At 46.0% G+C, this 17,308-nt stretch overlaps 1 protein-coding gene across 1 annotated transcript in view; it reads right to left on the bottom strand.

Moving 5' to 3' along the window:
* The window catches only part of LOC107108995 (serine/threonine-protein kinase receptor R3-like), a 67,961-nt gene that overhangs the window by 17,223 nt on the left and 33,430 nt on the right, over positions 1 to 17,308 (bottom strand). The window contains exons 7-8 of the mRNA XM_015409563.1: positions 16,206 to 16,481; positions 12,362 to 12,559 (exon numbers count right to left, since the gene is read on the bottom strand). Of these exons, the coding sequence (XP_015265049.1) occupies positions 12,362 to 12,559; positions 16,206 to 16,481 (474 nt within the window). The remainder of the gene's footprint in view (positions 1 to 12,361; positions 12,560 to 16,205; positions 16,482 to 17,308) is intronic.

The raw sequence follows: 17,308 nt of genomic DNA, 5'->3' as shown, positions 1-17,308 counted from the left end.
TGCAGATCTGTCCTTGCAGAGGAGGGAGAGCTTGTACCTGAATAAACCTTGGTCTTAAAAGTGCCACTGGACTGTTTTGGGCCAGGGGGGCTCTGCAGTTTACCTGACTGCTTCTTACCCTGACAGAGGGCTACTGGGAGCAGGGGGTGGAGCTTGTTGCATGTGCCCGCGCCCTGGGCTCTTTACTTCCGGAGCTCCGCTCCTGTGTGCTCCTGCAGGAAATGACCCCTGAATATAGTTGAAGATGGAAGGCAGACAAAAAGAAGGTTGGTGAATGGCTGAGAAGGAGGGAAGGAGGAGGGGGATAAGGGGGTTGTGAGAGGGAGAGAAAGAGGAAATAGTGTGGGGAGAGGGACACAGGTGAAAGTGAAGTGCCCCCCCCACAACTTCTTTAGGGTTTCCTACCATGCAAGTGGGCCTGGCCCAGTAGCTGGCACCCCACAATTGGGCCAGTTTTCCAAGGTACAGTATTCCTAGATGGATGCTGCTTGGGGGGTGGAGCTGAAGACAAGGGCGTAGATAAAGGTAGGAAGGCTGTTAGGTAGGAATGAGAGAAGGAGGCAGGAAAAGAGATTATGGGGGCTTTCAGGGAAAGGAAAGAGGAAATAATGGGGAAGGGGAAAATTATATGCCTCCCACAAGTCCTTGTGGGTTCCTGGTTGTAGTGAGTCATATTTCTCATTCTTGATAAAGATACATTTTAAAAAGTCTCCAGCATTTCTGCCCCCCCATACATAACTGTACATTTTGGATATTTTGTACTTTCACATGTTCTGATGCTAGGGGAAAAATCAAAATAACTTTTGCAAGAACTACTTACATCTGCTTTTTAAAAAAAGTATATTGTACTATGGTGATTAATATTCTGGATTGTTTTGGACCAGTGACTCCTTCTCACATCATCAAGCTACGGAAACAGCTTTAATTTTAATCTGTATTCCAACTTTTCCAAAAACAGGTGAATTATGTAACACATAAGGGTACTTTCCAAGCTCTGACATGCGCAATTCCTCTGCTGATTGGAAGTTCAGAATACAGTACACAGTTTTACAGAAAAACTACACTAGGGCCCAAACTGGCTTTTGCATGGATGCATAGTCCCTGCACATACCCCAAACAATCCCCTACTCCACTGAGGTGCCACAGAGTTTGAAATCTATGAGGATTATTATCACAGCGGGAGGGAGGGAGGGAGAGATAGGTAGGCAGGCCCTTCCTTTCATTTGTGTGTGTGTTGGGGGGTGGGGTTAATTTGAAATAACTTTCTGTTTGGTCTCCACCACTGACCTCCCAGTCCTGACCTGGATAGCCCAGGCTAGCCCGATCTCATCAGATTCTTGGAAGTTAACCAGTATCGACCCTGGTAGTACTTGGATGGGAGACCTCAGAGGAATACCAGGGTCGTGACGTGGGGGCAGGCAAGGGCAAACCACCTCTGAATGTATCTTGCCTTGAAAACCTCATGGAGTTGCCATAAGTCAGCTGTGACAATGGAACTTTCCACCACTCTCTGTTCCAGCTTTGTTTTCTCCTAGTTTCCGTCCTTCTGCAGCTTCAGGTTTAAAGATTTCCTTCTCTTCTTATAAATATGTGGCTTTTTGATGAAGAAATACTCCATTTAACTTTATTAATACAGGCACTTAATGTTATATGATGCCAAAGAGGTCACAATTTCTCTTCATTTTGGCATGATTTATAGCACTTGTCCCAAGCAGAGTTATACCCTTCTAAGTTCACTGAAGTCAGAGGACATAGAGAAGGGTGTACCTCTGCTTGTAGAGGATGGCACTGTTAGACTTCTTTACATATTTCCCTTTGGTTTATAGAAAAGGTTGCATAAAACTGAAGTGCAGAATGCAATATTTATTCTTATCCATGTTTAGGGACAGTATTAGGCCTGTTCACATATGTTACAGTGAATGCATGTGCAACTTGCATGTACATACATACATCTGTTTGTACAAAAGTGCCAATGCACATTCAATTTACAAATGAAACCGAGGACCAGTATCTGGATAAATATGGGGTTTCAATCACACCTGCAGCTGTACATGATTAAATGCACCATGAGAATTACTTAACACACCTATAAAGAAAAATCAAGTATAGGCTATGCATTCTCTGTAACTTATGAACAGGGCTATTGTGAAAGTCACTCTCCACCTTCTGCACAATGAAGTGGCAGACAGAAGAGGCAGAATTCTAGACTGTACCACTTCAGGCTAAAGGTGGAGCAGGGCAGGAGAGTTTCAATTATTCCGAGTGCTCCCTGCATGTAGTAAACCAACAAATCTAGGATAAAGGTGTAGTGTAGTTCTTGTCCTTATGCTCAATTTTACTACATGCAGAGAGCTTTTCACATTTTTGAAAAGATCACTCCTCACATAGTTTGAGGTGATGCTGTCCCAGTTTCCACCACTTCAGTCTAGCACCTTCTAAAGGCCTCCTGGCTCACACATGCAGAAGTGCGAGGTGGGAACGAGGCAATTAGGATGCTGAGGCAGAAGAAAGGCCTGCACCATTTCAGACAGCCGCTTGTCTTGTTCCTTCACATAAAAAAGCGCTTGCAAATATCCATTACTAGCCATCAAATCCCCCCCCTTTCCTTTAAGGATCAAAGTGTACTTTAGTACTCTCTTTTATCATCACAACCACCCTGTGAGGTAGGCTTAGGCTGAAGGAGAGTGACTGGCCCAAGGTTAGCCAGTTAGAAAACTATCAAAGCATGCTACCTCCTAGAGCTTTGTGTGCTGTGGAGTTTTTAACGGGGGGGGGGGGGATTGTGCCTCTGACAAAGGTTTGCCAACTGTGGGTGAGAAAATTCCTGGAGATCTGGGTATAGTGACATACAGTCCACCCTCAAAAGTGGCCATTTTCTCTAGGGCAACTGGTCTCTTAGTCTGGAGATCAGCTGGAATTCTGGGAGAACAGTCTCCCGATCTGTACGAGGTTAAGTTCTACTTTGACACGACCCTCCACCTGCAATCTAGGAACAATCCATTAATGTATAAAAGTCTGCAACATCTGTTACACAGGAGTCCAGAAGAAGACACCCAGGGCAAAATGTGAACAATAACTGACATTAACGATTTCTGACCCACTCACACTGACCAAGCATAACAGTGGAACAACTCCCTGCTCCTCAACCAACTTTATGCAGAAGAGCGGGCATGAGGTCTCTTATCACTGGCCTTTTAATCAGAAGTTTGAATGAGTCTCTGCTGGGAAGGTTTTGACTTCAGAAGTAAACTCCCTTCAGACCTATGACCCTGTGAAGCCACACAGAGGACAATTTTTCCCTTAACAGCCCAGACTGATGTAGTTTTCCTGAAGCTGTTGCAAACTGAAGCCTATTATGCACAAGCATTTCCCCTCGCTTTCACCATGCATGTCTGTCAGGTTTTCTTTGTCATTCCACATTGATTGTCCTCTCTTTAGTTCTCAGTTAGCTTTCTGGTCACTGTTTCCCTGGGTTTTCTGAGAGTGCCTTTGTACTGAATTTTCCCTTGTTTCGCTTCCAAGCTGAAGGTAATACAAAAGCATACAGATTTCCTCAGATTCCCCCCCCCTTTGCCGCCCCTTGAAGGTCACTCCCCCGCACACATCGAGGTTGTTCTGTCCACCCTGCACCTTCTGCCATCCTCCCTTCATTGCTGTACAAGCTTCATTTTCCCCTTGTTATTTTAAATTTTTATTTTTTTACAAGTGGCATGAGTCTGGTGATGAGACTATTGCTAGTCTCAGACCGCTGAAGAAATAATAATTAAAATGATGGGGGAAAGTTTAAAAGGATCTGTACGAGGTTAAGTTCCCTGCTGGTATTGACTTGAAAGGAGGATCCCAGTGGAAAAAAAAAATAGATTTCAGTGCTGCATGCAAACAAAATAAGGGTGGGATCCTCAGTGAGGAATGAAATTAACATGAGATAGATAGAGAGAGAGAGAGACTGGGATGGGAAGCCTAAAGCTTTGAAAATAGTTCTCCCTTTAATGTTTTTTGAACAAAGATTTTTGGGGAACCATTTTGGCAGTCCCCAGAAGCCTAACATTAAAATGGCGGCTGAGCCACATGGACCTTCTGCAAACCGCCAAACTTAAGAATCGCTTGGGATTGATCCATTTGTAGGACAGAGTGCAATTAGCAAAGGACAGGCTTTTAAAAACTGCCAAATGTGCAGGATCAAATTAGATAATCACAAAGAGAAAACCACACAAATTTGCAAGGAAGGGCAGGAAATTAGTGTTACTATGCAGCTGCACTAGGGCATCAGCAAAAATACCCCCACTAATTTCAATTTAATGGAACAAGCTCTCCAGAGTTTCTGCCAGAGGACTCCTCCCCCATACAAATTGAAACCCTGTGCAAAGCATGGTGGAGTTGCAGCCGACTTAGCACAGACACGCACGCACACATACACATGTTGCCAATGATCACAGTTTGTAGTGCCAGTGGGTTCTACCATGCATTCTGTACACTCAACAAGTTTCCCCATATTATGAGATCATGTGACTCCCATTTTTCACAGTGGCCAATAACACAGCAGAGAATCCCCAAGTGCTTGGCAATATGGAAAACAGGGCTTCCCAGCTGGTCGTCAGTTTTTTTAAAAAAAGCCTTGTCAATTTCGACATGGGTCCCCCCCCCCCTTTGCCTACCTTCCTTTCTGTTCCCTTTCATTCAAGGAACTAATGCTAAAATGCATGCGGAAAACCTAAACCATGAGGATTTAAATGGCAGGTGCTTGCTGGATGCGTCACAAGTGATGTTCCACCCTGATTTAGAAAAGTGTGTTTTTAAAATTTTAGCTGCAGAATAAGTACACCAGAGGAAAAAGAATGGTGTGTAAGGTGGGCACAGAACCTGAAGTCAAGATTAAAGGCTTACTGCTCAGAAAATCTGCAGTAAGATGTGTGTGCGTAATGGGCCTAAGTAGCAGGAGAACAGATTGCCTGCACAATATTCTGGGCACCCTGTGCATCTGGCACCACCTAGTGGCCAAAACCTCTGCTCATCTGGGAGCCTTCAGCAGCTGGCCTTTTAATTAATCCATACTCACAAATGTGTCCCTATGTCCTCACCCTTCAAGAATTTAACCGATTTGTAGCTGATAATGTGCTTTTGAATGTTGATTGTCCCAGTAATCAAGGCAGCACCAATCTATGCCTTGTTACTAGCTTAAATGAAAGGTATAATGCATAGGACATTTTGGGGGTCATTAATTCATAGGGGTGCCATAAGTCGGAAGCAACTTGATGGCACTTAACACACACTCACATAATCAACACCACCAACAAACAAACAAAAAAAACACTCATAGGGCATTTCCAAGCAACCACATCCCTGTATATATGGTGTAGGATATGATGCTGGGAAGATATTGGGAGTAAAAAGAACAGTGGTAGTACAGAAGGAAACATTTAGGCACTTAAAGAGTTAATAGGTGTACAATTAAAGGCTATGAACTGAGAATGTATTAGGCTTGTTAATGGGCAGTATTTAATCTGAAGTGAAGATGGGATTAGACTGGTTGATCTGAGCCTTTATTGGGGGTGGTTTGTCTGCTTTGAATTAATGAATGGTTTTCTTTGAAGTGTCTTGCTGTGTGCCTGGGGGGAGGGGTCAAACAGGCAGAAACGTCTGCCTGCTGGGAAGGTCCAAATGAAACATGGCAAGCATTGTTGTGAACTGGTAACTGGGAACAGAGAAGGATCCCAAAAACTACAGAAACCCCACAGTGTGGTGCTGGGATTAATTTCAGGATCCAAGCCCCAAACAGATTTTGTATCTGCAATACTGCTATTAGGCAGAAGTTTTATCAGCTAAAGGAGGAGTTGCTGAATCAATACAACCATCGTATACATCAGATCACTTATCTTCTATTCTAATAGCAAAGTCAGGATATCTTTGGATACTTAAATCTGGTGACTGGAGCTGTGAACAGGGAAGGCAGATCTTTCTACAAACCTGAAAAGGCCCCTGGCTTGCAGGAAAATATAGAATCTAAAAAACCCCCAAAACTCCAACAATGAAAAAAATCCAAAAGGGAGTGCCTGTTGCTTTAAGCAACAGATTCCCTCAGTGGCTGTTGCTAAGAAACCACAGTATCCCAGGTTTCAGTTTCTGTGGATAAAAAGTCAGAGGGAGGGGGTAGGGTCCTTTCCAGCCCTATTTTGGCCTTTGAGAGAAAACATTGGGGCCAGGCCTGGCTAAATTCCAGGTTGGGAAATTCCTGGAGATTTTGGGGTAGAGTCTGAGGAGGGTGGGGTTTGGGGAGGAGCCTCAGCTGGATATAATGCCATACAGTCCACCCTCCAAAGCAGTCATTTCTTCCAGGGGGACAGATGTCTGTTGTAATTCTGGGATATTTCCAGGTCCCATCTGGAGGTTGGCAACCCTAGGCCTGGCAGCAACCTCTGGGTTACTTGATACCACCTGACTTGCATGACTGAACTAGGCCTGGCTGCTTGGTACTGTTCAACAGCAGCCAAACTATGAAAACACTGGACTCGAGAAAGAGGCGGTAATCATCAGGGATTCTCAGCCTTCCCCACACTGCCCCTCCTCCCTCAGTGGTAGCTTGCATTGCCAGGTCCCCCCTATCCCCCAGTGGGGGATGGGGAGGTAGGGTGGCGAGATACAGGTTGGGAAACTCCTGGAGATTTGGGGATGGAGCCTGGGGAGGACGGGGACCTCAGTGGGGTGCAAGGCCATGGAGTCCGCCCTTCAAAACATCCATTTTCTCCCGGGGAACTGATCTCTGTAGTCTGAAGATGAACTGTAATTCTGGGGGAACCCCAGATCTCACCTGGAGGATGGCATCCCTAGCACTGGTAGAAAAAATCTTAATCTTATATTCTAATAGTCCAGATATCTTTGGATACTTAAATCCAGTGAGTGGAGCTGTGAATGGGCAAGACAGATCTTGCTATAAATCTGAAAAGGGCCCTAGGTTTGCAAAATAATGTGAAATCAAAAAAAAGAAAAAATACACCAAGAGATCACCAGCCCCCACTCACTCCAAGAATGAGAGAAGGAAGCAGGAAAAGGGGAGAGACTATGGAAGCGAAAGAGGAAACAGTGGGAGAGGGGGACATGAGATGCCTTGCGCAAATCCTTGCGGGTTCCCACTTGTAATCTATAAGAATTGCATTGGGCAGGGAGTTGGACTAGATGGTCTATATGGCTCCTTCCAGCTCTATGATTCTATTAATATTCAATGTAGACCTAGTGTTTTTTATTTGGACCAATAAAGTAACTTACTTTGAATGTTTCCACCTTTTTAACTTTGGATACATACAGACACATATACAAGTAATGTCTTGATGTATTATCCTCTTGTGGGTTAAGCCTAACTTCCCCAAGCCTTCACAATTCATTTAAAAGTCATACAGGTTAACAAATCCAATGCTTGCCCCATGCTTCATGTAAGCTGTTTACCCTTTTGAAGTGCTGAATATATATATATATATATATAATCTTAATCTTATATTCTAATAGTCCAGATATCTTTGGATACTTAAATCCAGTGAGTGGAGCTGTGAATGGGCAAGACAGATCTTGCTATAAATCTGAAAAGGGCCCTAGGTTTGCAAAATAATGTGAAATCAAAAAAAAGAAAAAATACACCAAGAGATCACCAGCCCCCACTCACTCCAAGAATGAGAGAAGGAAGCAGGAAAAGGGGAGAGACTATGGAAGCGAAAGAGGAAACAGTGGGAGAGGGGGACATGAGATGCCTTGCGCAAATCCTTGCGGGTTCCCACTTGTAATCTATAAGAATTGCATTGGGCAGGGAGTTGGACTAGATGGTCTATATGGCTCCTTCCAGCTCTATGATTCTATTAATATTCAATGTAGACCTAGTGTTTTTTATTTGGACCAATAAAGTAACTTACTTTGAATGTTTCCACCTTTTTAACTTTGGATACATACAGACACATATACAAGTAATGTCTTGATGTATTATCCTCTTGTGGGTTAAGCCTAACTTCCCCAAGCCTTCACAATTCATTTAAAAGTCATACAGGTTAACAAATCCAATGCTTGCCCCATGCTTCATGTAAGCTGTTTACCCTTTTGAAGTGCTGAATATATATATATATATATATATTAACATTATGTTTGTCTGTCTGTCTTCCATTTTTAAAATGGTGGAAAACTACTTCAGGGAGAAACTGGGCTGGTGGCCCTACAGGTTCCCAGTCAATCAGTGCTATCGATCATGAATACACTACATAGATCTCCCCTCAAAGTCAACTTGGAGATTCTGATTGGTGCAGCATGCCGAAGCTCAGTTATTATGGGGTGCTAGGCAATGCTCCCTCTAAGCTGTGGAGTCTTGTGAGCAAAAATTCTACTTTGGGAGCTACCGGCATTGAAGCTGTGAGCGAGCAATTTGGCTACTGCATAAATTCGTTTGCTCTGGAGCCATCCTGCCTGAGTGAAGACAAAAATCTGTGAGCCGGAGGCTAAAAAACTGTGAGCTAGCTCACACTGACTCAGCTTAGAGGGAACACTGGTACTAGGAGGAGTGTGTGTATTACTCCCAGTCATTTAATTGGCTGCCCATCTGTTACCAGGTTCAGTTCAAGGTGCTGTATGTGATGTATGTCATTACCTTGGACCCTGATATCTGCAGGATCGTGTCTTCTCATATGCTCTGTAACAACAGCTTTGCTCATCTGAGCAGGGCCTTCTGCAGGTACCACCCTGCAAATGGGCAACATCAAGAACTGCCCGTACATATACATTCTCTGTTCTAACTCCCGCATTATGGAATGGCCTGCTTGAGTAGGACTAGAAGGCTCCCACTCATCGAGCATTCCTTAAATGATGCAAAAATGATTTATTCAGGGCATTTTTACACAGGTAATAGGAATGGTTCAGAAAGATGCTTTAATGAAGGGAAAGGGAATATGGATTACACTACTATGTACTACTGTGCCCATCTTCTGGGCATGGAGCAGGGGGTCACTGGCAGTGTGGGGGGGGAGGTAGTTGTGAATTTCCTGCACTGTGCAGGGGGTTGGACTAGATGACCCTGGAGATACCTTCCAATTCTGTGATTCTATAGTATCTGTAATCTGCTGCCGCATGTCTTAGCCTGCTATGTAATTTCTGCATCATTTAACACGTTGTGTTAATGCTTTGTTTCAGATTTTTGCAGTTTTAATTCTATTACATTGCTTACTGGATGTCCTGATTTGTTGACTGCATTGACTTACACTGTATGATTACCTTGACTCACTCTTAGTGAGAAAGGAGGATTATAAAGAATGCAAATAAAAAGTAAAAATAAATGGTTTCCCCTTTAGCTGGATCTGGGAATCAAGACTCCATGTCAGACCAAAACATGATGAGTTGGCTTCCACGTTGGGAGCTCTTCTAAAATTATGCACATCTCTATACAATCCTTTTATGGACCTTGGTTATTTTTTAAAATGAGAACTGAGATTCATAGGATGGTGCATTCTGTACTTCCCCTCCCCCAGTCAAGTCACAGCTGACTTATAACAACCCCCTCCGATTTTCAAGACAAGAGACGTTCAGAGGTGGTTTGCCATTGCCTGCCTCTCCTTAAAAACACTGGACTTCCTTGGTGGTCTCCCATCGAATACTAACCTGGGCCAACCGTGAGATCTGATGAGATCAGGCTAGCCTGGGCTATCCAGGTCAGGGCCGCACTACTCAGGCTCAAGATGGGTAGCCGTGTTAGTCTGTCTGTAGAAGCAGAAAAGAGCAAGAGTCCAGTAGCACCTTAAAGACTAGCAAAATATGTGGCAGGGTAGGAGCTTTTGTGAGTCACTGCTCACTTCTTCAGATACATCTAGAATGGGAGTCCATCCATCCTACTTATTGGAAAGTGGAGTGATTTCAGATGCCGAACGACATTAGCAGGCAAATGACAATAGCAGGTGAATATCAACAGCAGGTGTGATTGGATTTAGGTGAGAGGGGTAATAGGGTGTGGAGAAATCAGCACTGGTAATGAGACAGGAAACCTCGATTCAATCCAGGTGGATGCATTGTCTTGAGCTTCATTATCAATTGCAATTCAGCAGTCTCTCGGGGACAGCAAAGGATGAGATGGTTAGTGTCATCGATGCAACGAACATGAAATTGAGCCAACTTCAGAGGACAGCAGAAGACAGGAGGGCCTGGCGTGATCTCTCATTTCTACTACTCAGGATCAAATTCTCTGCACTGTGCAGCTCCAGAGCTCAGCTGCTCATCCTGCACTGTGCCATGCAGCCAACCCACCACCTGTCTTCACTACAGACAAGCATTGCTGCATATTTTCTTCTCTCCTGAGGAAGTGTTAAGAGCACAAGAAGGGAAAACTGATGCAGGTGGTGCCCCCACTAAGGCCTCTGCATTTCTATTCAGAAAGGAGCAGGACTGGCTTTGTGGCTGACTGCCCCCCCCACCCCCCATTGGCCGGAGGAGATGGGAAATTCCATGGATGTGGCCAGTTGCCAGATGGAGCTCCGATGCTGCTGGTTACCTAATCAGTGCTGAACAAACAAAGTGCTGATTGAGTCTAATGGCCCCTTTAATCAGCAAGTCGGGCGCTGACACTAGATTACAGTGTTTATAATTTACAGCTAATCATTCGCGTGGAAAAAGGAGAGGGAGGGAGGGAGAGAGAGAGAGAACGAGAACGAACACCACCCCAAAACTAGAGCAGCCGAAAACCATCATATTAACAGGCGTGATTAGTGATTATTTCTGCAATGGAGATGGGCCAGGCCCCCAGTCTGGTCCTGGCCTTCAGCTGCTGTTGTAAATCCTAAACAGATGATTTACTTTGCTGCCACATTTGCCGCTCACAGACTTCCCTTGATGAGAACTAGCGGCTGTCTGCAGGGCTCACTGAAATTCTCCTGCTTCCAGTCAAGATGCTCAGAGTGCAATCTGAAGCACTGCTATGCCCTTCCAAGTTCACTGAAGTCCATTGGATTAGAAGGATATATAACCCTGTTTAAGATTGTACGGTTAAGCTCACAAGAACCTAAAGACATTTTTTAATATATTTACTTCATTTCTACCCCCCCTTTCTCCCCGATGGGGACTCAAAGTGCCTGACATCATTTTCTTCCCTTTTATCCTAACAATTCCTCCCAGGTGGAGAGTGTGTGACTGGCACGTTTTCATGGCAGAGCGGGGATCTGAACTTGAGTCTCCCAGATCTGACTTCAGTACTCTAACCACTACATCACACTGATCATGCTGGATCAGACGAATGGCCCATCCAAGCCAGCATCCTCTTTCCAGCAGTGGCTGGTCACATGCCAGAGAAAAGCCCACTGGTGGGGCCTGCTGGTACCCCGCTGACTGCTCCCCAGCACCTGACAATCAGGGGCATTCTACCTCTGAAACTGGAGGCTTCGTTTGACTGTCATGTATAATAGCCAGTGATAGACCTATCCTTCATAAATCTGTCCAGACCCCTTTTAAATCCCACCTAAACCTGTGGCCATCATCATGTCTTGAGGTGGTGAGTTCTGCAAGCCAGCTACCCTTCAGTCTGTCTTGACAAGCACTTCCTTGTCTTGGTCTGCTCATATGAGTGCGGGAGATGCAGTAAAAGCACTTCAGAAGCTGGCCTCTGTTGGCTCCCAACCCATGGCCAGCTGGGTTCTGACGTCTGAACTCACCTGTACGGAGCCGGAGGAGGCTTTGTCACACCACTGCAAACATCACTTCTGCAGTGTTTATGACATCGTACCTAAACCTGAATCCTGCAGCCAGTGAAAAATACATACAGCCCCCTTGCCACAAGCTAGGCTTCAACACAAACCAGACATGGTTTTAACCAATGCGCAACAAGGGCAGCTATCCTCAACCCAATGTTGCCGGTGTGACTGCCCATGGCCACCACCACCCGTACCTGCTCTACCTGAGTGGCAGCAGCAGTAGTGCCCACCTCACAGTGGGTGAGGACCACCCCTTGCTTGGATCCCAATGGTGGTGGGGTGCTCAGGGAGTGGCAGTGATTATGGGGCCCTCCTGGACCCAGAATCACCAAGACTGCCCGTGACATAGAAAGATTTTCTCCTACAGCGACCCGGCACCAAAATGATGGTATGAATATGTCCTCACCTCGAGGGAATAAGCTGTGGAAAATATTTAGTAAACAGCTATTGCATAGGATAGTTAAATGGAACCTCACTGTTCAGAGATAGTCATTGCTGATAAAAAGAAAATGCTATCATTGGAAAGTCAACATTATTATATTTGGAATATGGAATTTATGATCTATGAAAATCTGGACATGCTGACCATGTGAAGATTTACTTTTCAACCTAAATTGCTATAAGTTAAAATATATTTTGTGTTTTTTTCAGTTCATTTCCCTTACCGTTAACAACTGTTCTGCGGGCTATCTCCCAGAGGACCAAGCCATACGCCCAGATGTCTGTCTGCTTGAAGGATTCAAAACAGTCCATACGGATCTGTTCATCTACAACTTCAGGTGCCATGTATCTTTTGGTGCCTACCCGTGGATTGTTCCCAATGTCCAAGTAGTCATTGCTCTGGGAATGCATGACTGCCAGACCTGAAAGAGAAAAATGATGCCAATTTTTAGAAGAATGCTTTCCTAGGAAAGTGACCATCACTTAGATCCTTCTGCAATAAGAGCCAAATTCAGCATCCTGCCAAATCTTGTGTGACCCCTGGCAAAGTACTTAATTTCTCTAGATCTTAATTTGTCTCTGACATGGGAATGCAGAGTGTTTAAGAGGATACACACATTTTGTGATGCTAGTGATATAACTTGGAGGCTTGGTGGTGTCGGCATGCCTTAGGTTGCTTTCACACTAGCCATTTTCTCCGGAATTGCCATCATTTATTAAATTAAATTATTTATTAAATTAGATTTGTTAGGCCACTCTTCCCTACAGTAGGGCTCAGGGCGGCTCACAACAAGATGATATACAAGTTCTCAATTTAAAATCTAAATTAAAACCAGGCAATTGGCATCAATAGATAAAAAAGTACACATGTACAAGTATAAGAAGGTGGAAAAAATTGACCTCCCCAGCCTCCCCGGGTGGGAGGGGTTTTGAGGGATACGGAAATGGTTGAGAATGCTCTGTTGCTGTCCTCAACCAAAGGCCCAATGGAACATCTCTGCCTTGCATGCCCTGTGGAAAGGTAGTAATTCCTGCAGGGCACGGATGTCTTCTGGCAGAGAGTTCCACTGGAAAGTCCGGCCCTGGTCGAGGACAGCCGGATTTCCCTCGGGCCGGGGACTACCAGAAGGTTCTTATTTCCTGAGCATAATGCTCTTCTAGGGGCATACTGGGAGAGGCAATCCTGAAAGTATGTGGGTCCCTGGCTGTTAAGGGCCTTAAAGGTCAGCACCAAAACCTTGAACCTGATCCGGTGCTCCACTGGAAGCCAGTGCAGCTCGCACAGCATTGGTTGGATGTGTGCTGTCCGAGGGGTCCCAGTAAGGACCCATGTGGTTGCATTTTGGATCAGTTGGAGCTTCCGGGTCAGGTGCAAGGGCAGGTCCACGTAGACTGAATTACAATAGTCTAACCTCAAGGTGACCGTTGCATGGATTACCATGGCTAGGTCAGGGCGAGACAGGTAGAGAGCCAGCTGCCTAACATGGTGTAGCTGAAAAAACGCCAGCTTGGCAACCTTCACAACCTGTGCCTCTGTGGACAAGGAGGAGTCCAAAGTTACGCCCAGGTTCCTGATGGTCTGTGCCGGTGACAGAAGCACACCCTCAAGATTCGGGAGCTGGCGACTCAGTCGTGGCTCTCCCCCACCCAGCCACAGAACCTCCGTCTTCCCTGGATTCAGTCGACTCTGCTTTAACCATCTCACCACAGCCTCCAATCACTTGGCTAGGTGCCTGGGAATGGTATCTGGCCGGCCACCCATCAACAGGAATAGCTGGGTGTCATTGGCATATTGATGACACCCCAGCCCAAAGCTCCGCACTAGCTGGGCAAGGGGGTGCATATAGATGTTAAACAACACCGGGGAGAGAAGTGCCCCCTGAAGAACCCCACATTCTAGTGGGTACCTTGGGGACACTGTCCCTCCCAGTGCCACCCTCTGTCCCCAGTCATGGAGAAATGAAGTAAGCCATTGCAAGGCTACCCCATGGATTCCAGTGTCGGCGAGGCAGTGAGTCAACAGATCGTGGTCAACTGTGTCGAATGCCACTGTGAGATCAAGTAATATCAGCAGTGCCAACCTGAACCGATCCAGCTGTCTGTGGAGATTGTCCAAGAGGGCAACCAATGCCATCTCCATCCCTCCATCACTTGGCTATTATTGAGACGCTTGATGCTGCTGTTTCCAAATAGTTGCATTCCAGTGTTTTCCCTGTCATTCTTTCATCTTTTTCATGACCTGGGTTGTTGCGATTTTTAATTTTTTTTTAAATGGAATTGCAGTGCCAAACTGTCCATTGTGGACTGGGAAAGCACTATTGATCTCCTGCTCAGAGGGACTGGCAAGGGAAGATGGACAGCAGGAGGAGGAGGAGAGGAGCCCACAGACCGAAGATGTGACAACTGCTCCATGCCTGGCTACAGAACAAGTGGAGTCTGTTTCAGTGCCTTGACCCCAGGGTGTGACCTGGCCACCCGCCAGCAGTAACAGCAGCAGTGCCATCTCTCCATAGCTGCCAGGAGACAGCTGATTCTTGGGTGCTATTGAGGGAAGGTATGGGTAAGACACCATTCACTGGGGACCCTTTGGGTGACTCAGTGTGCACTAAGTGGTGGCAGCCCCTCACTCGCATTTTAGGTCCTTCTTTTCCCCCTATCCATATCCAATCCTTCTGAATGCATGTGGGCTATTGGTAACCCACTCCCAATATCCGGTTCCCCAGAAAGGCCATTAGAAATGTGGGGGCTGATGGATGAAAAGACCTTCCACAGAATTTGCTGTATGTGGAGTTCCTCAGGACTAGTATGTTGAGCCGGTCAATTACATACAGAAAGCAGAGAGAAGGAGCCTCTTAAAATACCAAGCAGCCTGCTGCAGAACTGAGGGACCCCAGGGATCCCCAACTCCTTGGCACCCACTTGCCAAGTTAGCAACCTGGGTGACATATTTAAGGTAACACCTTCTTGCCAACTGGCTGACAGTGAGTGGTCCTTTAACAGCCCGCTGCCTGACAGTCAGCCGAGAGGCAGTCTTGAGTGGGGTGGGATGGAAGTGAGGGGATGAGTCACAACTAAGTTGAAGCATGGCAGCTTGGAGTTCATGGGAGTTCTGGGGGATAGAGCTACCATTACAGGGCTCTGCCCAGGGTGGGCCAGGCCCTTCGTATGGCAAAGGGAAGTCAGCTGAGAGGACGTGCTGGCTCTTGCTCCTCAAGCAGAAGGGTGTGAGGTCAGGAGGGAGGACGTGCTGACTCTTGCTCCTCAAGCAGAAGGGTGTGAGGTCAGGAGGGAGGTAGAGGACAAGGGTGAATGAAACCCCCTCTCCTCTCAGTCTGTGGGAGGATATTCAGCACACTCTACTGGCAAGGTGGCTGTGTGTTCACAGAGGGAGGCCTTAGCTGACTGAAGTCTGCAGCAATGCTCCCTCTAAGCTGTGGAGTCTTGTGAGCAAAAATTCTACTTTGTTAGCTACTGGCATTAAAGTTGTGAGCGAGTGATTTGGCTACTGCATAGATTAATCTGCTCTGGAGCCATCCTTCCTGAGCTAAGACAAAAATCTGTGAGCTGGAGGCTAAAAAACTGTGAGCCAGCTCACACTAACTCAGCTTAGAGGGAACACTGGAAGGGACCATGGATAGAGGTGGAGTTCTGCTTGATGGGCTGTGGACTTATCAGGGTATGACTCTGCTTACGGTTGCACTGAAGAACTGACTAGACACGATGGCATCCTTGTGGCCGTCACAAGTCATTTTAAAGTCACTTCAAAATGCCCACTGTGAGGTGGACTGTTACTCTTGTCTCCCCCCCCACACCTGATCAAGTGCCAAAATTGTTGCACCTTCCCCATGGCTGTTTTGGCACTTGAAAAGGCGCAGAGGGGGACAAGACTGCTGTGTTGCTCCTTGTGGCATTTTAAATGATTTCTAAATGGTGTGGGTCACATCTAGTTTGGCCCTAAAAGAGTATGAAATGCCCCAGACACCCTCCCCTAGAAAACACCCTCATACATTGTTGCAGAGTACTTCTGATCTGCCAGCAGGGCTTGGTCAGCGACTCAAGCCCACTCACCCAGATCAGCAATGCAGCATTGTCTGTTTTTCTTGACCAGGATGTTTCGGCTCTTCAGGTCACGGTGAGCGATGGCCGGCTTGCCCTGTGTGCCAAAGATCTCCACGTGCAGATGAACAAGCCCACAGATGATGGAGGAGGCCAGGCGCAGACAGGTCTCCACATCCAGTGTCGTGCACTGCAGGTAGTCATAGAGGGAGCCGTGCTCGTGGTAATGGGTGATCAGCCACAGCTGTGTGCTCGAGTTCCTTGAAGTCATGTCAGAGGCAATGAACCCTATGGGTAGCGAAGGAGGGCAGAGCTCATGAATAGGCTATGCACATGGCTATAATTTCGGAAATGGTTGCCTATGCTGAAAATTACAGAAACGCCTCTGTCCACAATAATACTGCTCTCCCCTGCCACCATTTTTCTTTGATAGAAAGACTTGGACCAGTACTGGGAGTCCTAACTGGAAATAGCTCTGCAGGGTCTCAGACAGAGGGTCTTCCCAGCCCCTAATGTCTTACATATGTACATGCCATGCTATAGCCTTTCCCCAGTGTGGACATCCTTTCTCCTTTCTATTCCTTTCTCTTTCAAATTATCATAAAAAGAAGGCGAGGAGGATCGGCTGGGGAAGGCTCAACACGGTTCTCCATTGGGCCTTGCTGACCTTTTACTAACTTTAAAAGCTGCCACTCCCTCCTCCCCGGAGATTTGAAAGCTCCTGAGCCTGACAGTCCCCTTCCATCCTGTGGCTTCCTTCATCAATGTTTACATGCCTTTGCCAGGGTTGCAACAACTAGTGAGTTAGATCAAGATATTTATTAAAAAAACCCTTTGATTGACCCTGATTAATTGCACAGCAAATTAAAAAAAATCAATGAACACATAAACTCATCCAAAAATACTTACAAAAACCTGCAGTTGGCAGGCGTTATCCTGGAAGAGGCACTCTCCTCCTCTGTCATACAGCAAGGGATTTATTTTCTAAGATGGTGCCTGCCTCAGCTTATACAGCAGTATTAAATCAACTGCTCTGGTTACCAGTTTGTTGCTGGGTCCAGTATTTAAAGGCTTGGGACCTACAAACCTGAAGGTCTTCCTGTCTCCATATGAGC

The sequence above is a fragment of the Gekko japonicus genome, unplaced genomic scaffold, assembly GCF_001447785.1.
Source record: "Gekko japonicus isolate JY-2015 unplaced genomic scaffold, Gekko_japonicus_V1.1 scaffold1459, whole genome shotgun sequence".
NCBI lineage: Eukaryota > Metazoa > Chordata > Lepidosauria > Squamata > Gekkonidae > Gekko > Gekko japonicus.
The sequence above is the reverse complement of the archived record's forward strand: the minus strand, read 5'-3'. Positions and strand labels throughout refer to the sequence as shown.